General features: G+C 40.6%; 1 protein-coding gene, 1 long non-coding RNA gene and 1 pseudogene across 5 annotated transcripts in view; 2 read left to right on the plus strand and 1 right to left on the minus strand.

Moving 5' to 3' along the window:
* The window catches only part of LOC122233977, an 18991-nt gene extending 13056 nt beyond the window's left edge, over positions 1–5935 (plus strand). The window contains exons 3-4 of the long non-coding RNA XR_006211653.1: positions 5426–5649; positions 5847–5935. This is a non-coding gene — a long non-coding RNA (uncharacterized LOC122233977). The remainder of the gene's footprint in view (positions 1–5425; positions 5650–5846) is intronic.
* Positions 1–15335, minus strand: part of LOC102962769 (zinc finger protein 260-like) — a 23667-nt gene extending 8332 nt beyond the window's left edge. The window contains exons 1-5 of one of the 4 annotated variants that reach the window (XM_042967975.1): positions 15254–15335; positions 8825–8958; positions 5777–5872; positions 5534–5660; positions 4920–5012 (exon numbers count right to left, since the gene is read on the minus strand). In XM_042967975.1, the coding sequence (XP_042823909.1) occupies positions 4920–5012; positions 5534–5660; positions 5777–5806 (250 nt within the window). In that variant the 5' untranslated portion in view covers positions 5807–5872; positions 8825–8958; positions 15254–15335. Of the gene's footprint in view, positions 1–4919; positions 5013–5533; positions 5661–5776; positions 5873–8824; positions 8959–14516; positions 15058–15244 lie in introns of those variants that run through there. The other 3 variants (XM_042967976.1, XM_015542639.2, XR_006211651.1) reach the window with 3 other exon arrangements.
* Positions 13835–14366, plus strand: LOC102961898 (annotated as a pseudogene).
* Positions 15336–15365: the final 30 nt, after the last annotated feature.

A 15365-nucleotide genomic window follows, 5' to 3' on the forward strand; every position in this document is an offset into this window, starting at 1 on the left:
AACCAATTTCCCTGATGAACATGGATACAAAATTTCTCAACAAGATACTAGCCAACCAGATCCAACAATACATTAGAAGAATTATTCACCAAAATCAAGTGAGGTTTATTCCTGGGATGCAGGGCTGGTTCAATATACCTAATCAATCACCATAGTACATCACATTAATAAAAGAAAAGATAAGAACCATATGATCCTCTCAATAGATGCATAAAAAGCATTTGACAAAGTACAGCATCCTTTCTTGATGAAAAACCTCAAGAAAGTAGGGAAAGAAGGAACATACCTCAACATCATAAAGGCCATATATGAAAAATCCACAGCTAATATCATCCTCAATGGGGAAAACTGAGAGCTTTCCTCCTAAGGTCAGGAACATGACAAGGATGTCCACTGTCACCACTGTTATTCAACATAGTGTTGAAAGTCCTACCCTCATCAATCAGACAACAAAACGAAATAAAAGGCATCCAAATTGGCAAGGAGGAAGTCAAACTCTCACTCTTCACTGACAACATGAAAAACCCAAAAGACTCCACAAAAAAACTGTTAGAAGTGAATCCATGAATTCAGCAAAGTCGCAAGATATAAAATCAATGTACAGAAATCAGTTGCATTTCTATACACTAATAATGAAGCAGCAGAAAAATAAATCAAGGAATCAATCCCATTTACGATTGCAACAAAAACCATAAAATATCTAGGGATAAACCTAACCAAAGAGGTGAAAAATCTATGCACTGAAAATTATAGAAAGCTTATGAAAGGAATTGAAGAAGACACAAAGAAATGGAAAAACGTTCCATGCTCATGGATTGGAAGAACAAATATTGTTAAAATGTTGATACTACCCAAAGCAATCTACATATTCAATGTAATCCCTATCAAAGTAACACCAGCATTCTTCATAGAGCTAGAACAAACAATTCTAAAATTTGTGTGGAACCACAAAAGACCCAGAATAGCCAAAGTAATGTTGAAAAAGAAAACCAAAGCTGGAGGCATCACAATTCCAGACTTCAAGCTGTGTTAACAAAGCTTTAATCATCAAGACAGTATGGTACTGGCACAAAGACAGACACATGCATCACTTGAACAGAATAGAGAACCCAGAATTGGGTTCCCACAAATGTACAGCCAACTAATCTTTGACAAAGCAGGAAAGAATATCCAATGGAATAAAGACAGTCTCTTCAGCAAATTGTGTTGGGAAAACTGGACAGCGACATGCAGAAGAATTAATCTGGACCACTCTCTTACACCATACACAAAAATAAAATAGATGAAAGACCTAACCGTAAGACAGGGAGCCACCAAAATCCTAGAGGAGAAAACAGGCAACAACCTCTTTGACCTCAGCCGCATGAAATTCTTACTTGTCATGTCTCCAGAGGCAAGAGAAACAAAACCAAAAATGGGACTTCATCCAGATAAAAATCTTCTGCACAGGGAAGGAAACAAACAGCAAAACTAAAAAACAAACAGCAAAACAGACAGAATGAGAGAAGATATTTGCAAGTTACATATCAGATAAAGGGTTAGTATCCAAAATCTAGTAAGAACTTATTAACCTCAACACCCAAAAAAAGCCAAATAATCCAGTGAAGAAATGGGCAAAAGACACAAATAGACACTTCTCCAAAGAAGACATCCAGATGGCTAATAGACACATGAAAAAATGTTCAACATCATTCATCATCAGGAAAATACAAATCAAAACCACAATGAGATACCACCTCACACCAGTCAGAATTGCTAAAATTAACAACTCAGACAATGACAGATGCTGGCAAGGATGCATAGAAAGAGAAACTCTTTTGCACTGCTGGTGGGAATGCAAACTGGTGCAGCCCCTCTGGAAAACAGTATGGAGTTTCCTCAAAAAACTAAAAGTAGAACTACCCTATAACCCAGCCATTGCACTTATACAAAGGATACAGGAATGCTGATTGAAAGGGGCACATGCATCCCAATGTTTATAGCAGCACTATTGACAATAGCTTAAATATGGAAGGAGTCCAAATGTCCATCGACTAATGAATGGATAAAGAAGGTGTGGTATATATATAACAATGGAATATTACTCAGCGATCAAAAAGAATGAAATCTTGCCATTTGGAACAATATGGATGAAACTGAAGTGTATTATGCTAAATGAAATAAGTCAGTCAGAGAAAGAAAAATATATGATTTCACTCATATTTAGACTTTAAGAAACAAAACAGATAATCACAGGGGGAGGGAAGCAAATGCAAGATAAAAACAGAAAGGGAGAAAACCATAAGAGACTCTTAAATACAGAGAACAAACTGAGGGTTGTTGGTGGGGTGTTGGGTGGGGGATGGACTTGATCAAGCAGAAAAGAATCAGACAAGTTAAAGACACCTTGTTTTAAATTATCTAGTGGGACGAGACTAGAAAAATATGTAAAAGGATGGAGCCTACATGACTCAAGTGACACACAAAAAAGAGATCCAAATGTAAATTAAGGGGATCCCATAAGAAGAGGAGAATGAAAGGGGGCAGAGAGCCTACATAAAAAACTAAAGGTTTGTACTTCTTACATATGTGGAAAAAAGAGACAATTTCAACAAGCTCAGTAAATTCACAGCAGGATAAATGTCAAAATATGAACACAGTGAAGCATGATTTAAAAAAAAAAACAACATGAACACAGTGACACATTATAAAACTAACCTCGAAAATTACAGAGAAAAGGAGAATTTTAAAACGCCATGACAAAAGCAGCTACCTAATGTTGTGGAAGGTCCCAACAAAAGGAAGCATATTACTATGGGATTGCAAAACCAGAATAACAAAATTTAAACCAAAAGTACTACACAAAAACAGATGAATTTTTAAAAGGAAACTTGCTATATAACTATAATTTTAAACTGTGACTGTGTACTCATGAAAAGTAATCATTTTGACTTATCGTAATGTCTCATTGACAATAAATAGTAAAGAATTTTCATTAAAATCAATCATAAACATGGGGTGCCTGGGTGGCTCAGTTGGTTAAGCGTCAGACTCTTGGTTTCGGCTCAGGTCACGATCTCGCGGTTTATGACTTTGAGTTCCACGTTGGGCTCCACTCTGGGAGCACAGAGCCTGCTTGGGATTCTCTCTCTCCCTCTCTCTCTGTGTCTCTCTTATAATAAATAAATAAACAAAAAACCAACCATAAAGAGCTCTCATGAAAAATTTCATGAGTAAACACTGAAAATACATTTAAAATGTTTTATGTTATGAATATATTCTTTCTCTTACTATGAATGCGAAGCTATAATCCATTCTTTAGTACCAAGCAGATGAACAAAACCCTTCACTTCTAAACACCATCAAAGTTGTAAAAGATAAGGGAAATCACTTTAGAAAAAATAAATATTTGGAATTAAGTTCAGAAAAACAGATACTTGGGATTAAGTTGAGAAAAAACCTAATGATTAATTCTTCCTAAATTTTATTTAAAGAAAACTACTTTTTTAATATGAAAATTTTATGAATTATCCACCTCACTTCTTTTTTGAAATTTTTTTATTATTAAAAAATTTTTTTAAATCTTTATTTTTAAGAGAGAGACAGAGTGTGAGCAGGGGAAGGGCAAAAAGAGAGAGGGAGACACAGAATCTGAAGCAGTGTCCAGACTCTGAGCTGTTGCAAAGAGCCCGATATGGGACTCAAACCCATGAACTGTGAGATCATGACCTGAGCTGAAGTCGGACACTTAACCAACTGAGCCACCCAGGTGACCCTACACCTCACTTCTTATAAAGCACATGCCCATATCATAATGTTTGAGCTAAAAAATCAGAGATGAATCTCATATATAACTAACCAGAAAGTGAAAACACATATAAAAAGGTAACAAGAACTTCATATAAGTCAAAATTATAAAATGATACAATTATTAATGAATGTTACAATTGAAACTTTTTTACACACTGCAAATTCTACATTCTAAATGTTCTAGGTCCCCTGTGACATTAATTTAAGCAAGAATTCTAGGATACGAATAGGTACATTAAATTATTTTATCACGGGCACCTGGATGGCTCAGTCAGTTAAGCGTCCAACTTCAGTTCAGGTCATGATCACAGCTCTTGAGTTTGAGCCCGGCATCAGGCTCTGTGCTGACAGCTCAGAGCCTGGAGCCTGCTTCAGATTCTGTCTCCCTCTTTCTCTGTCCCTTCTCTGCTCATGCTCTATCTCCTTCTCTCTCTCTCTTTTAAAAATAAATAAACATTAAAAACAAGTTAAAAAAATTACTTCATCACTGAGGAATGATCACATAGGACGGAATTTCAGCTTCAGTTAATACAAAGAAAAATGAATTTTTAAAGTGAACTAACGGATTAGACTTTCTTCTATTAGGGAGGTACTTTGTTACCTGATAAAATGACTGACTCTCAATTTTTTAGGATTAAGACTAAAGCCTCCATAATATTGGAAAGCATAAACCAGAAAATGTGTGATCACGGTCTCCAGTGTTCCAGGGATTTCTACACCAAAACCCAATATGGCCACCACTACTCTTAACACACTTGTAACAGGAGGCAAAACAGAATTTAGAAATGGCTTAGCATACAGTTCCTCAGAAATACCGAGATTTCTCTGGAGCCCTCAAAGCAAAGGAGAAGATCTCAGATTATGGAGGCCCTCACACTCCAAGGGGAATCTTCTGGCCCTCACAGTGGACATGATGGACCATCACTGGAGCTAAAGAAGAATCCTTAGGGAGTATAAAAGCATGATAATGTTGGGTAGCAGATGTCCCTCTGTAAGAGGAGAGAAATAAAACTAGGCTTCTTGACTAACTTCCATTCAAGGAGAGTCACTTGAACTACATTTTAAGGTCTATCTTCCTCCCTCTCATTTGGACCTCTCCTCTGTCATTTGCTTCATTCAGGTCCACCTACCTGGATGTGTGGCTACTGTCCCCTTTCTATTCACATCCCAAGCCTCCTTCTTTTGCTCCAAGAAGTTGACCAGGTCTGGTTTTGACACAAGACCTGTAAATTGGAAAAAAGGAATAGGAGTATTACTGGAGATTCTACCTTTCCATCCACTACTATGCTCAGTAGATGAAAGAGGACATTGTAGAATTCTAGAAAATGATTTCCCAAATGCTGTTGCCCAACAGCCCCTTTGAGAACACACAGAAGGGATTTCCAATGTTCACATCTTGACCTCCCACCTCCATGTACTAGACACAATAATAAGGAGTGAAAACTGGAGTTTAAGATGTGGGCAATACCTTGTTATGCCATTCAATGTTTAGAATGGCCACTAATCAACATAAATGATGATGGTACCTTAAGAGAAAGCTGAAGCTGAAAAGGAAATATCAGGAAGATATTTCTCTATCTAACATCAGGAAGAGATTTCTCTATCTTCAAACCCCTACTTCTTTCCCTTACTGCAGGAATCTGAATTCCAGTCATGGGAAGAGGAAGCTTCCAAGAGACAGTCTTCAAAGGAAGGAACAAAACCCCGAGTGTGGTTTGGGAAGTCTGGAAGGAGTTATCCTCACCCAAGAGGAGGAGGTGTCCATAGTTCTCTAACATCACATCTCTATAGAGCTCCCGCTGACTGTGGTTCAGGAAACCCCACTCTTCCTGAGAGAATTCTATGGCCACATCCTTGAAGGTCAGCAGTTCCTGCAATAAATACCACAGTTACCAAGTGGCCCAAGGTGGGGTTCATAATCGTACCTAAGATGAAAGACGGAGTTAATGTCACCAGCTAGACCCAAGACCTGAACTTTACTGCTTACCTGCTTGTGCCCGCTGACCTTAGTCCTCATTTTACTTAACCTCTTCTTTCCAACTTATCTTTTATTTCAGGCAAAACACCCCATGGGCACAGTCTCCTGTGATGGAAACAGAAAGTATCCAACAAAAGGCAATGACTGCCCGAAGAGCTTGGATTGGCCTAGTTTGAGCAGAACCCCTGACTCACACCTCTGCAGATGGACCAAGGAGTAACCCAGTCTCCTCGTGACTCATTACCATTACTCATTATAATACTAAAATCTCCACCCAAGTAGGAACACAAACCTCATTTATATAAGATACAAAGTATGTAAAGAACTGTTGTCTTAAGGAACATGTGTGATCTTATGCCCACATCTATATGACAAGGGCTCTCTTTCTAAATATCCACCCTAACCCTAAATAAAAGGAAACCATTCCCCTTCCCTCTGTGTGTCTCTGCTTTGGAAGTTATTGCCTGTGATCTCCTTACTGATGAAAAATCAAGTTTCCTTTCTGTGATGACTCCACCTGGTGTAGTTTCTATCTATGACTGTTATATTTCAGGATTTTAAGATACTTGAACATGTCAGTCATATGATTCTTGTTTTCATTTTATGAAAATACAAAGAAGTAAATAGAATGGTATTTCTGTGTCCTGATGTGGAATGAATTACAAACATAGAGGATGGGGGACACCTGGGTAGTTCAGTTGGTTGAGCATCTGACTTCAGCTCAGGTCATGATTTCAGGGTTTGTGAGTTCAAGTCCCATGTCGGATTCTGTGCTGACAGCTCAGAGGCCCGGAGACTGCTTCAGATTCTGTGTCTTCCTCTTCCTCTCTATCTGCCCCTTCCCCCTCACACTCTCTCAAAAATAAATAAACATTAAAAAAAAAAAAACATAAAGGGTGGAAGTCTGATTTAGAATCTCCACTCCCACAAGTCAATATCCTTACAACAGAAAGGTGAGCCCTTCATTGTCCAGTGAAAACTGATGTGATGAAGGACTGGAATTCAGGGTCAAGAAAGTATCTTTGAGGTGATTTTGGTGTAAAAAGTTGTTTTTAATAAAGCATGGGTAATGACCCATGGGCAGAGCAACCTACACTGTCATTTGGAGAAGCCATTGATTTTATACTTTTAAGTTGGGGGGTAGAGATAAGAAAGTTTCTAAAGAGATTTTCATATGTTAAAGAAGACCAATAGAGTCCTGCAAGTCTGGCTGCGGTCAAGCTAAAGTCCTTTTTTGCATCTAACAAAGCATTAAATTAAGGCTGTTGGGCATTCCTTGAACAATGTTATACTCTACCTATCCCAGGTATTTACAAATGCACTGCAAGTTCAAGGAAATTTAATTTTATCTACACTTCTTTTGTCTTTGTTTTCCTCATCAAAAGCTGCAAGCAAGGGAAGCTCAGAAAAAAAGTTTCCAGTTTAATTGTGATGGTTTCTGAACATCATTCCATAAACCCACCTAAGATCCTTGTGAATGATGAGAGGACAAATATGAACTTTGTAAGGGAGAAATCCGGCAAAGACACCAAGCCAAATAATAGAAGGTAGCATCAGCTTTAATGAGAAAAATGATATCAGTGCCTAAGGCACGCCAAAGGACCTATTATTAGTGGTGTGTTCTTGTGGCCACAAAAGAGTGAATCGGAATTAAAATCGAATTATGAAAATACAGTGCATTTATACAAAGTTCAATCACATATACTTTCCATGTTCTGTAATATCCAGTATATTTTAAACAGTATCTTCTTCACATTCTAAGGAGGAAACCTCCCATTTTTTTCAAAAACTTTCCGAGTTATTCGGGCCTCATATCGATACATCCTGTGCATTTGTGCATTGTATTAATCCTGGTCTACACAGAGCTGATAACGCATCCAGATGGAACCTATGTAAGAAATTGATTGAAATCCCAAGAACAGAGCCGATCAGCAATAGGAATCTTGGACTCAACACCTTCCCCTGTGAATCTGTCACAAGGGGAATATTTTCAATACATGCAGGACTTTACATCACAGCGACAATTGTTGGTTCCCTATTGGAAGCCAGGTTGGCGAATAAGGAATAGTCTCTGGGAAATAGGGGAGGAGTGTTTGGTGGGAAGTAAGTTTAAGAAGTCTGTTGGTGGGGCTCCTGGGTGGCTCAGTCGGTTAAGCGTCCGACTTCAGCTCAGGTCATGATCTCACAGTTCGTGAGTTCGAGCCCCACGTAGGGATCTGTGCTGACAGCTCAGAGCCTGGAGCCTGCTTCAGATCCTGGGTCTCCCTTTCTCTCTGCCCCTACCCTGCTCACGCTCTGTCTCTCTCTGTCTCAAAAATAAATAAACATTAAAAAAAAATTAAAAAAAAAAAAGAAGTCCGTTGGCTTGCACCAATGGGTTAACAAGGCTTAGGGCATAAAGCCTCCACAGGGTGAAAGCGCCCAAGGCCAGTCATTAAGTAAGACAAAGCATAGAGGCAGAAAGCTGCCAATGAACGAAAGCACCCAAGGTTAGCTAGTGAAAAGGGTGCCTTGTTAGCCTTGAGGCAGCATGCTCCAGAAATCTTAAACTTTGGAGATAACAGCTACTTGGCTGTACAGCCCACAAAGGCTGTATTGTCCATCTGTTGTCTGGTGCCAATATATATCATTGTGCTTTAATCTCAACTTCTAACGCCACTTGCTCCCCAAACCTTTTGCTTCTTACACCCACAAGTTAAAGGTCACTATCTTATTGTTTTCTTCTGCACATTCACCACATATGTAAATTCTTGAGAGCTCAATAAATACGGAGACAAAACCCGTGTTCAGGGCTCTTGTCCCCTTCTGGACATTAGCCTCTCATATTCAATTCTGCATCTGTTCTCTTGCTGAACAAGAGAGAACTCCAGACTCAAAGTCTGCAACAGTGTTCTAAAGATATAACCTTGAATATCATTTCTGAAAAGGTTTTAAAATCAGGTGAAAAAATGAGGCAGAAACATCAGAAGTAGAAGAATCAACATTTCCAATTTCTAAATGCATGGAATTTCAAGAGAAAAAGACAATACAGACTCTGACCTGGGATACCAGGCTTACCTGAGGACTGGCCATTTCTTCTTTCACCTCGTTCTCTAGATTTCTTAGAAGATATTTGTGGAGAAATCACTGCTGCATCAGGGGAAAATGCCTTATACACACTGGAAGAGCCTCTTCAAAAGTAAACTGCTCACCTGCAGGCAGGACATTGTAATGCAAAAAAGGCGAAACTTCCTAGTCTTTTGCATCCTGATATTTGGAAACTATGAGCTCCTACTTGCAGACCAATCAGTGACTGACTGTTCCTTCTCTTCTTTCAGGGGCTTCTCCTCCTACCCATTCTGCTACAGCATAGGAACAATGTGCTGCATGGGCCTGACCCACACAGACTCCTGTAGGGGAGATCTAGTTACCTCTCCTTGAGCCAAACCCTGCCCTCCACTCTCTTAAATTAATGGGAAGCCTTCGTGCTTAACCCTGGCCTCACTTAGAATCACCTGGAGGACTTAAAACAACACTGTTGTTCCCACTTACACCGACTGATGGAATCTGAGGGGGAAGGCATCAGATATGACTGTTGTTTGAAACTCCAAGTGTGATCTATGGTGAAGCATTTGGGGAGGTGACCAAGCAAAAAAAAAAACAAAACAAAACAAAACATTAACCAAGGCTATGATTGTTATCCACATTTAAATCCATTCCTTCTTCACTGATCAGAGTTTCTGGAGAATTACACATTCTCTCTCCTTTGGCTTCATGGAGGGAGACACCCTTACAAATGGAACTTTCCCTGATATATGCACATGTATCAGACATGCAAATGTCTCTTACAAAGGAAACTTGTACTGGGTTTAAAGGTTTTCCTTTGCTGTTTCTTTAAAATAACAACCTATAATAATTCTTAGGACAAAGATACATTTTGGGGTGAGAAAATGCCCCTCTTCAGTAGGAAAATGTTTATTTTCATAAGTAACTGCCACACACAGTTTTCTGAAGTGAATGTATTTTTTACACTTCCATCAGCAATATATGAGAATTGTAATTCCTCAACATTTAAATGGAAATTTGGTGTTATCCTTTTTCTTTATTTTAGCCATTCTAGAAAATATTGAGTGGTTTTTCACTGTAAAATATGAAGTGGTCTTACTACAGTTGTCCTGATGACTCAAACTGAAACCACTTAAAAACATAAAGTTGAACGAAAATCAAAACGGCTACATCAAAACATCAATGAGGGTTGACATTAAACTAACCTTCTTTTTTTTTTTTCTCCTTTGGGAAACTTTCAGTCTTTCCTTCTTAGCTTTTTTTTTTTTTTTTTTTTTTTTTTTTTGCCTTTACAGAACCGGTACTGCACTGAAAATATGATGAACAAGGCTGGCAGCAAAGATAATTCCTGTCTAACCAAGATAGGTCCCACATGTCCCTACAAAACCCTCCAGCCCCTTCCTCTGGGTGGGCTTACAGTTCTGAAGGCCCTAACCTGCTGCAGCCACCTTTGCCTGGCAAAACAATAAAGCTATTTTTCCTCTTTTTCCCAGTCTCTGTCTTCTGGTTATATTGGCTCTGGAGTACTGAGGTCAGTTTTCAATAACAGAATGAATATGTAGGAGACGAAAACTTTCTTCTTCTTCCATTCTCAATTTTTTGGTTGTTATAATAGTTAAACTGACATAAGACAAAAATCACAAGAGGAAAAAAAAAAAAACTTAATTATGAGAACCTTAAGAGTCCAAGGCCTCAAAGTCCTCCTGACATACTGGATGATAGTTGCTCATTATTCTATGGGGACAACAGGACCCCATGGACATATGATTATTTGAACAGTTGGAAAATGGGATGGATTCCCCAACAACTTCATAACTCAACTATCACCTTGATCAATTCTTTGTGGCTAGAATGACAAAATTGCTCTTTAAAAGCCAGAGTGTACCCCAGTCCAGGGTTAACTATGGACTTGTGGACATAATGCATGACCCCACTTTCCTTACGGTTAGATTGGATAATGCACTTAGGAATGCCCTTATCTCCTGAGACAAGTCTTCTCCCACTTGCCAGTGATTCCTCATAATTAGGATATTAGTAAGGCTAGACCTCAAACAAAGAGGGTTTCTTGATGGTTTTATTCCTTAGTCCTATTTGTCCCAGGAACCACCTCTATTGATGTACAATTCCAAATAGAGGCTTTATACAAGCACACAACAACCCTCCCAGTAAAGAAACCTCAAAACTTGCTATGGGGTAGTCTGACAGAAATGACTCCACATCAGGTCCAGAGTGTCTTAGAGACCAAAGGCCCAGTGGGTGATGGGAGGCTGACTTAGTAAATGACAGGTTATGCTCTTAAATATACCTTAAATACTTAACACCTGTCCAATTTTAAATCCAGCTACCCCTATGTCTGGGCCTGACTATCATACATCTGTGTTACAACATGACTGCTCAGAGATTATTGATCTCATTTAGTCTAGCCAATCAGATTTAAGACTCCCCTTATTGAAAATGCTGATGACAGTTGGCTTATTGATAGCAGTAGTTTCATGGAAAGGGGGATAAGAAAAGCTCAGTAGGCTACAGTCAGTCTGACTCAGACTGCTGAGGCCAAAGCCCTCCCAGCAAATACATCTGCCTAAGAAGCAGAGTCACTCATGCTTTACAACTGGCAAAGGGTCTCAAAATTAAGATGTATACTGACTCTAAATATGACTTCCTAATTCTACATCCCCACGGAACAATTTGGAAGGAAAGGGGATTATAATCAAGCCCATAATAACTCCCCAATCAAATATGGGCCCTAAATGATTACTCTTCTTGAGGTTGTACACCTACCCAAGGAAGTAGCTGTAATTCACTTCAAAGGACAGTAAAAAGATATGATCTTAGGATCTAAAGGAAACAATTTAGCAGGCTGTGCAGCCAAGCAGGCAGCACAAAATAAACAAATATGAAGTCTTACACTAGTCTATACACTAGCATTAATAATGAGAGGAAAATATTTATTATCCCCCCCTCACCCCAAATAATCAATGGAAGGTAATATAGGGTTTGCACAAGGCTACTTGAGTAAAAAGGCTACTGAGGTGACAAAATCCTTGCTAAAAGAAATTATCCCTAGATTTGGACTGCCTTCATCCCCACAAAGTGACAACGGACTGTCTTTTATTGCACAAATAATTCAGGAAATAGCTTGGGCCTTAAAGAAATTAATTACTATTTACATTTAGTCTGGTGTCCACAGTGCTCTGGAAAGGTAACCCTCCAAAACCAAACGACCCTTGATATCCTGACTGAAGTTCAAGGAGGCCCGGAATTAGATGACGACTCCTGAGGGGACTGGATGGCTATGTGGGTCTAACTTGTGTCCATGGCTTAGCCCAGGCTGGATAGGCCACTGTACTTTGGGTTTTGCCTGGATACATGGATGCATTATTAAAACCATTACCAACCCAGCCAAACTTCCAAATTTAAAGCAATGATGGACAGGTTCTGTGTCTTATCGGTATGACCACCTAGCATCCATCTTTGTTCCCTCCTGGGACTGGAGGATGTTGCTTGGCACATGGAAGCTCTATAAATACACAGTCAAAGCCCTAAATGACACTCGAAATAGCATTTCCCTATTAAACACTGAAGGAACACAAATGCATAAAGCAATTTTAAAAATAAAATGGCATTAGACATTTTACCTGCTGCACAAGGTGTAACATGTGCTATCATTAAGTACAGAATGCCGTGTATACGTTCCAGGTCACCATAAAAATGTTTCTGGGTTTCTAACTGATATAAATACTCACATTGCTGCTCTAAAAGATCCCTCCCTTTCCTTTAATGACTGGTTAAACTCCTGGACTGGAAGAGGATTTTTGTCAACTACCAAAGGACTCTTATTTCAGCTTCATTTTCGTTTTGTTATTCTAATCATGTTTTGTTGTTTTCTCCCATGTCTCTCTACCTGGTGCCTAGACTCCTTCACCGCCATAACTTCAAGCTGACAGATGATCCTTTGCACTCAGGAAGATCCATACATGAGATCTCCCTTGGACTCAGCTGTCCTATATATATAAGTCCCCAACTGATCAATATTGACCCATAGGTAGGGACATCTCTATGCCCCTCATTCAGTAGGAAGAAGTTACAGAAGATGAGACCTTCCACCCTCAGCAGCCGTAAAGATTTAAGGGTCAAAATTATTCAGGGGGAAATGATGTGGGAAACAAAGGCACAAGAAAATAAATTTCCATACTGCCTATAGCCCATTCACAAGTCCTTGAAACACAGAGAGTGACATTTCCTCTAGGAATTTAGCTGCCTGGATGATGACTGTTCACTAAGGACAAAAGGCAATCTTAACCCAACCCTCCAGGATCCTGTAAGTCTATTTTAACATATAAAAATTCCTGTGGAAACTTTTTTTATCTCTACCCCCTCCCCACCCATCCCAAGATATATGTTGGCAATCATCTTCCAAGCATCTGGCCCACTGATATACATCTGAAGGGTCTTGTGACTGAGTTTTTACCAAACAGTAATAAATGACCTTTTCTTAACAATATATAGTCCCCTCAGGATCCTGGAAACCTGCTTCCAAAATTCCTTAGACTTACACTATCCCTAACCGCCTCCCAACTTGAAGGTACATAATTAGTCACCTGTCATAACCCCAGTGCAGCCCTCTCTGCCTATGGTCCCTGTGCTTTAATAAAACCACCTTTTGCACCAAAGACATCTCAAGAATTCTTTCTTGGCCATTGGCTCCAAACCCCAAATTTTCCACATCTCTGAGGTGGGGATTATTTTAGGTACCCGGAGGCCAGAAATACAAGGAAACAACGCCCCCATCCTTGAAATGCCTTCCAGGCACTAGCTGCTGAACATTTCAACCTCTTCACTATGTAAATGTGGTTTTCATGGTTGCTAGAATTTACAAATGTCAGAGGGGGAAAAAAAATCTGACTCACACTTCCCAAAAACAGGCTTGCCTCTATTCAAAACAGTTCGCCCAACTCACAGATTTATTTATTTATTTATTTATTTATTTCACAGGTATAAGCACATAGCAAGCTTTCTGGGCTTCTAGACAAGCGTGGGAAGTAAATGTTAAACTACAGAGTTTCCTTTGGGCACTGGACAGAGGAAGCTGCCCTGAAGCAACTGACTGTCATCGTTAGTCAGGGCTCACCGTCAATCAGAACCTTCCAGCTCTTTCTTTCCCTGCTGATAGTGCTCTCGCAACCATGGTGAACCTTCCTAAAACCCACCAGACTTTCTCCAAGAAGTGTGGCAAGCACCAATCCTGCAAAGTGACACAGCACAAGAAAGGCAAAGATTCTCTTTATGCCCAGGGAAAGTGGTGTTATGACAGGAAGCAGAGTGGCTATGGTGGGCAAACGAAACTGACTTTCTGGAAAAAGGCTAAAACTACAAAGAAGATTGTTCTGAGGCTTGAATGTGTTGGTACCAACTGCAGATAAGAGAATGCTGGCTATTATGAGATGCAAGCATTTTGAACTGGGAGGAGATAAGAAAAGAAAGGGCCAAGTGATCCAGTTCTAAGCTTCATATTTTATTACATTATGAAGATAATAAGATCTTGAGGTTATGTTCCAAACAAGAAAAGGCGGGGGGCGGGGAGGGGGCGGGGGGGGAGGGGAGGGGGCGCCTGGGTGGCTCAGTAGGTTAAGCATCTGACTCTTGATTTCAGCTCAGGTCATGATCTCATGGTTTGTGGGATTCTCTTTCTGCCTCTCCCCTCTTACACGCATGGGTGCCCTCTCTCTCTAAAAATAAGTTAAAAAAACAAAAAACAAAAACAAAAACTCAGACCCTTCCAGGAACTGATTCTTGGGGCCAAGAATAGGTGGAAGCTCTTCACAGGGTGGTGTATGTTGACCCATGGACAGGTACCCTGCTTCATAGCTCTGTGGGACAGAGGGAGTCAGCACCCTGACTGGCTGCAGGAACAGGGCTGGGAAGCTAGCATCTGGGTCCCACGACTGGATCTGTGTTGTGCATGACTCTGGGCAAGTGGTTTCTTTTCCCAGGTTCAGTTTTCTCCCGCGTGAGGTGGGCGGGTTGGGAAGCTGGTCTTTGCCAGTTCTGCCATCCAACAGGTGCTGAGCGTTGCTGGGAATCCAGGGCGAGGCTCAGGAGCAAGATCTCAGAAGGGGATTCCATGGCAGGATCTCTCCTACTCGGGATCAGAGCCATAAATTGGCTCTTCCATAGCAGACACATTTCTTCAGCATCCCCTCCACTCAGACTTTCTCCTTCTAGGTGGCCTTCAACAGCCTTCCCTGCAGGATAGGAGCCTTCCTCCACACCTCCCTCTTTCCCGACCTCCTTTGCAAGCTCCCAGCAGGCCTGCGGCTCCTCCTCTTCCTCCCCGGAAGCAACGTGCCCTGCGTGCGCCCACCTTCCGGCCCAGCGGGAGCTCCAGCGGGCGCCCCTCCCCCCACCGTACGGACCCACACCTTCCCATACCTTAGTTACCTGGACAGATGCCTGCAAGCGTAGTCAGGAATCCTGCCCCTGACGTCGGCCTCCAGCTCTCAGCGGAGGGCGTGGCGACGGCGGGGAGGCAGGAGGGGGAAAGGCACCAGCC

This window comes from Panthera tigris, chromosome E2, assembly GCF_018350195.1.
Source record: "Panthera tigris isolate Pti1 chromosome E2, P.tigris_Pti1_mat1.1, whole genome shotgun sequence".
In the NCBI taxonomy this organism is placed as follows: Eukaryota; Metazoa; Chordata; class Mammalia; order Carnivora; family Felidae; genus Panthera; species Panthera tigris.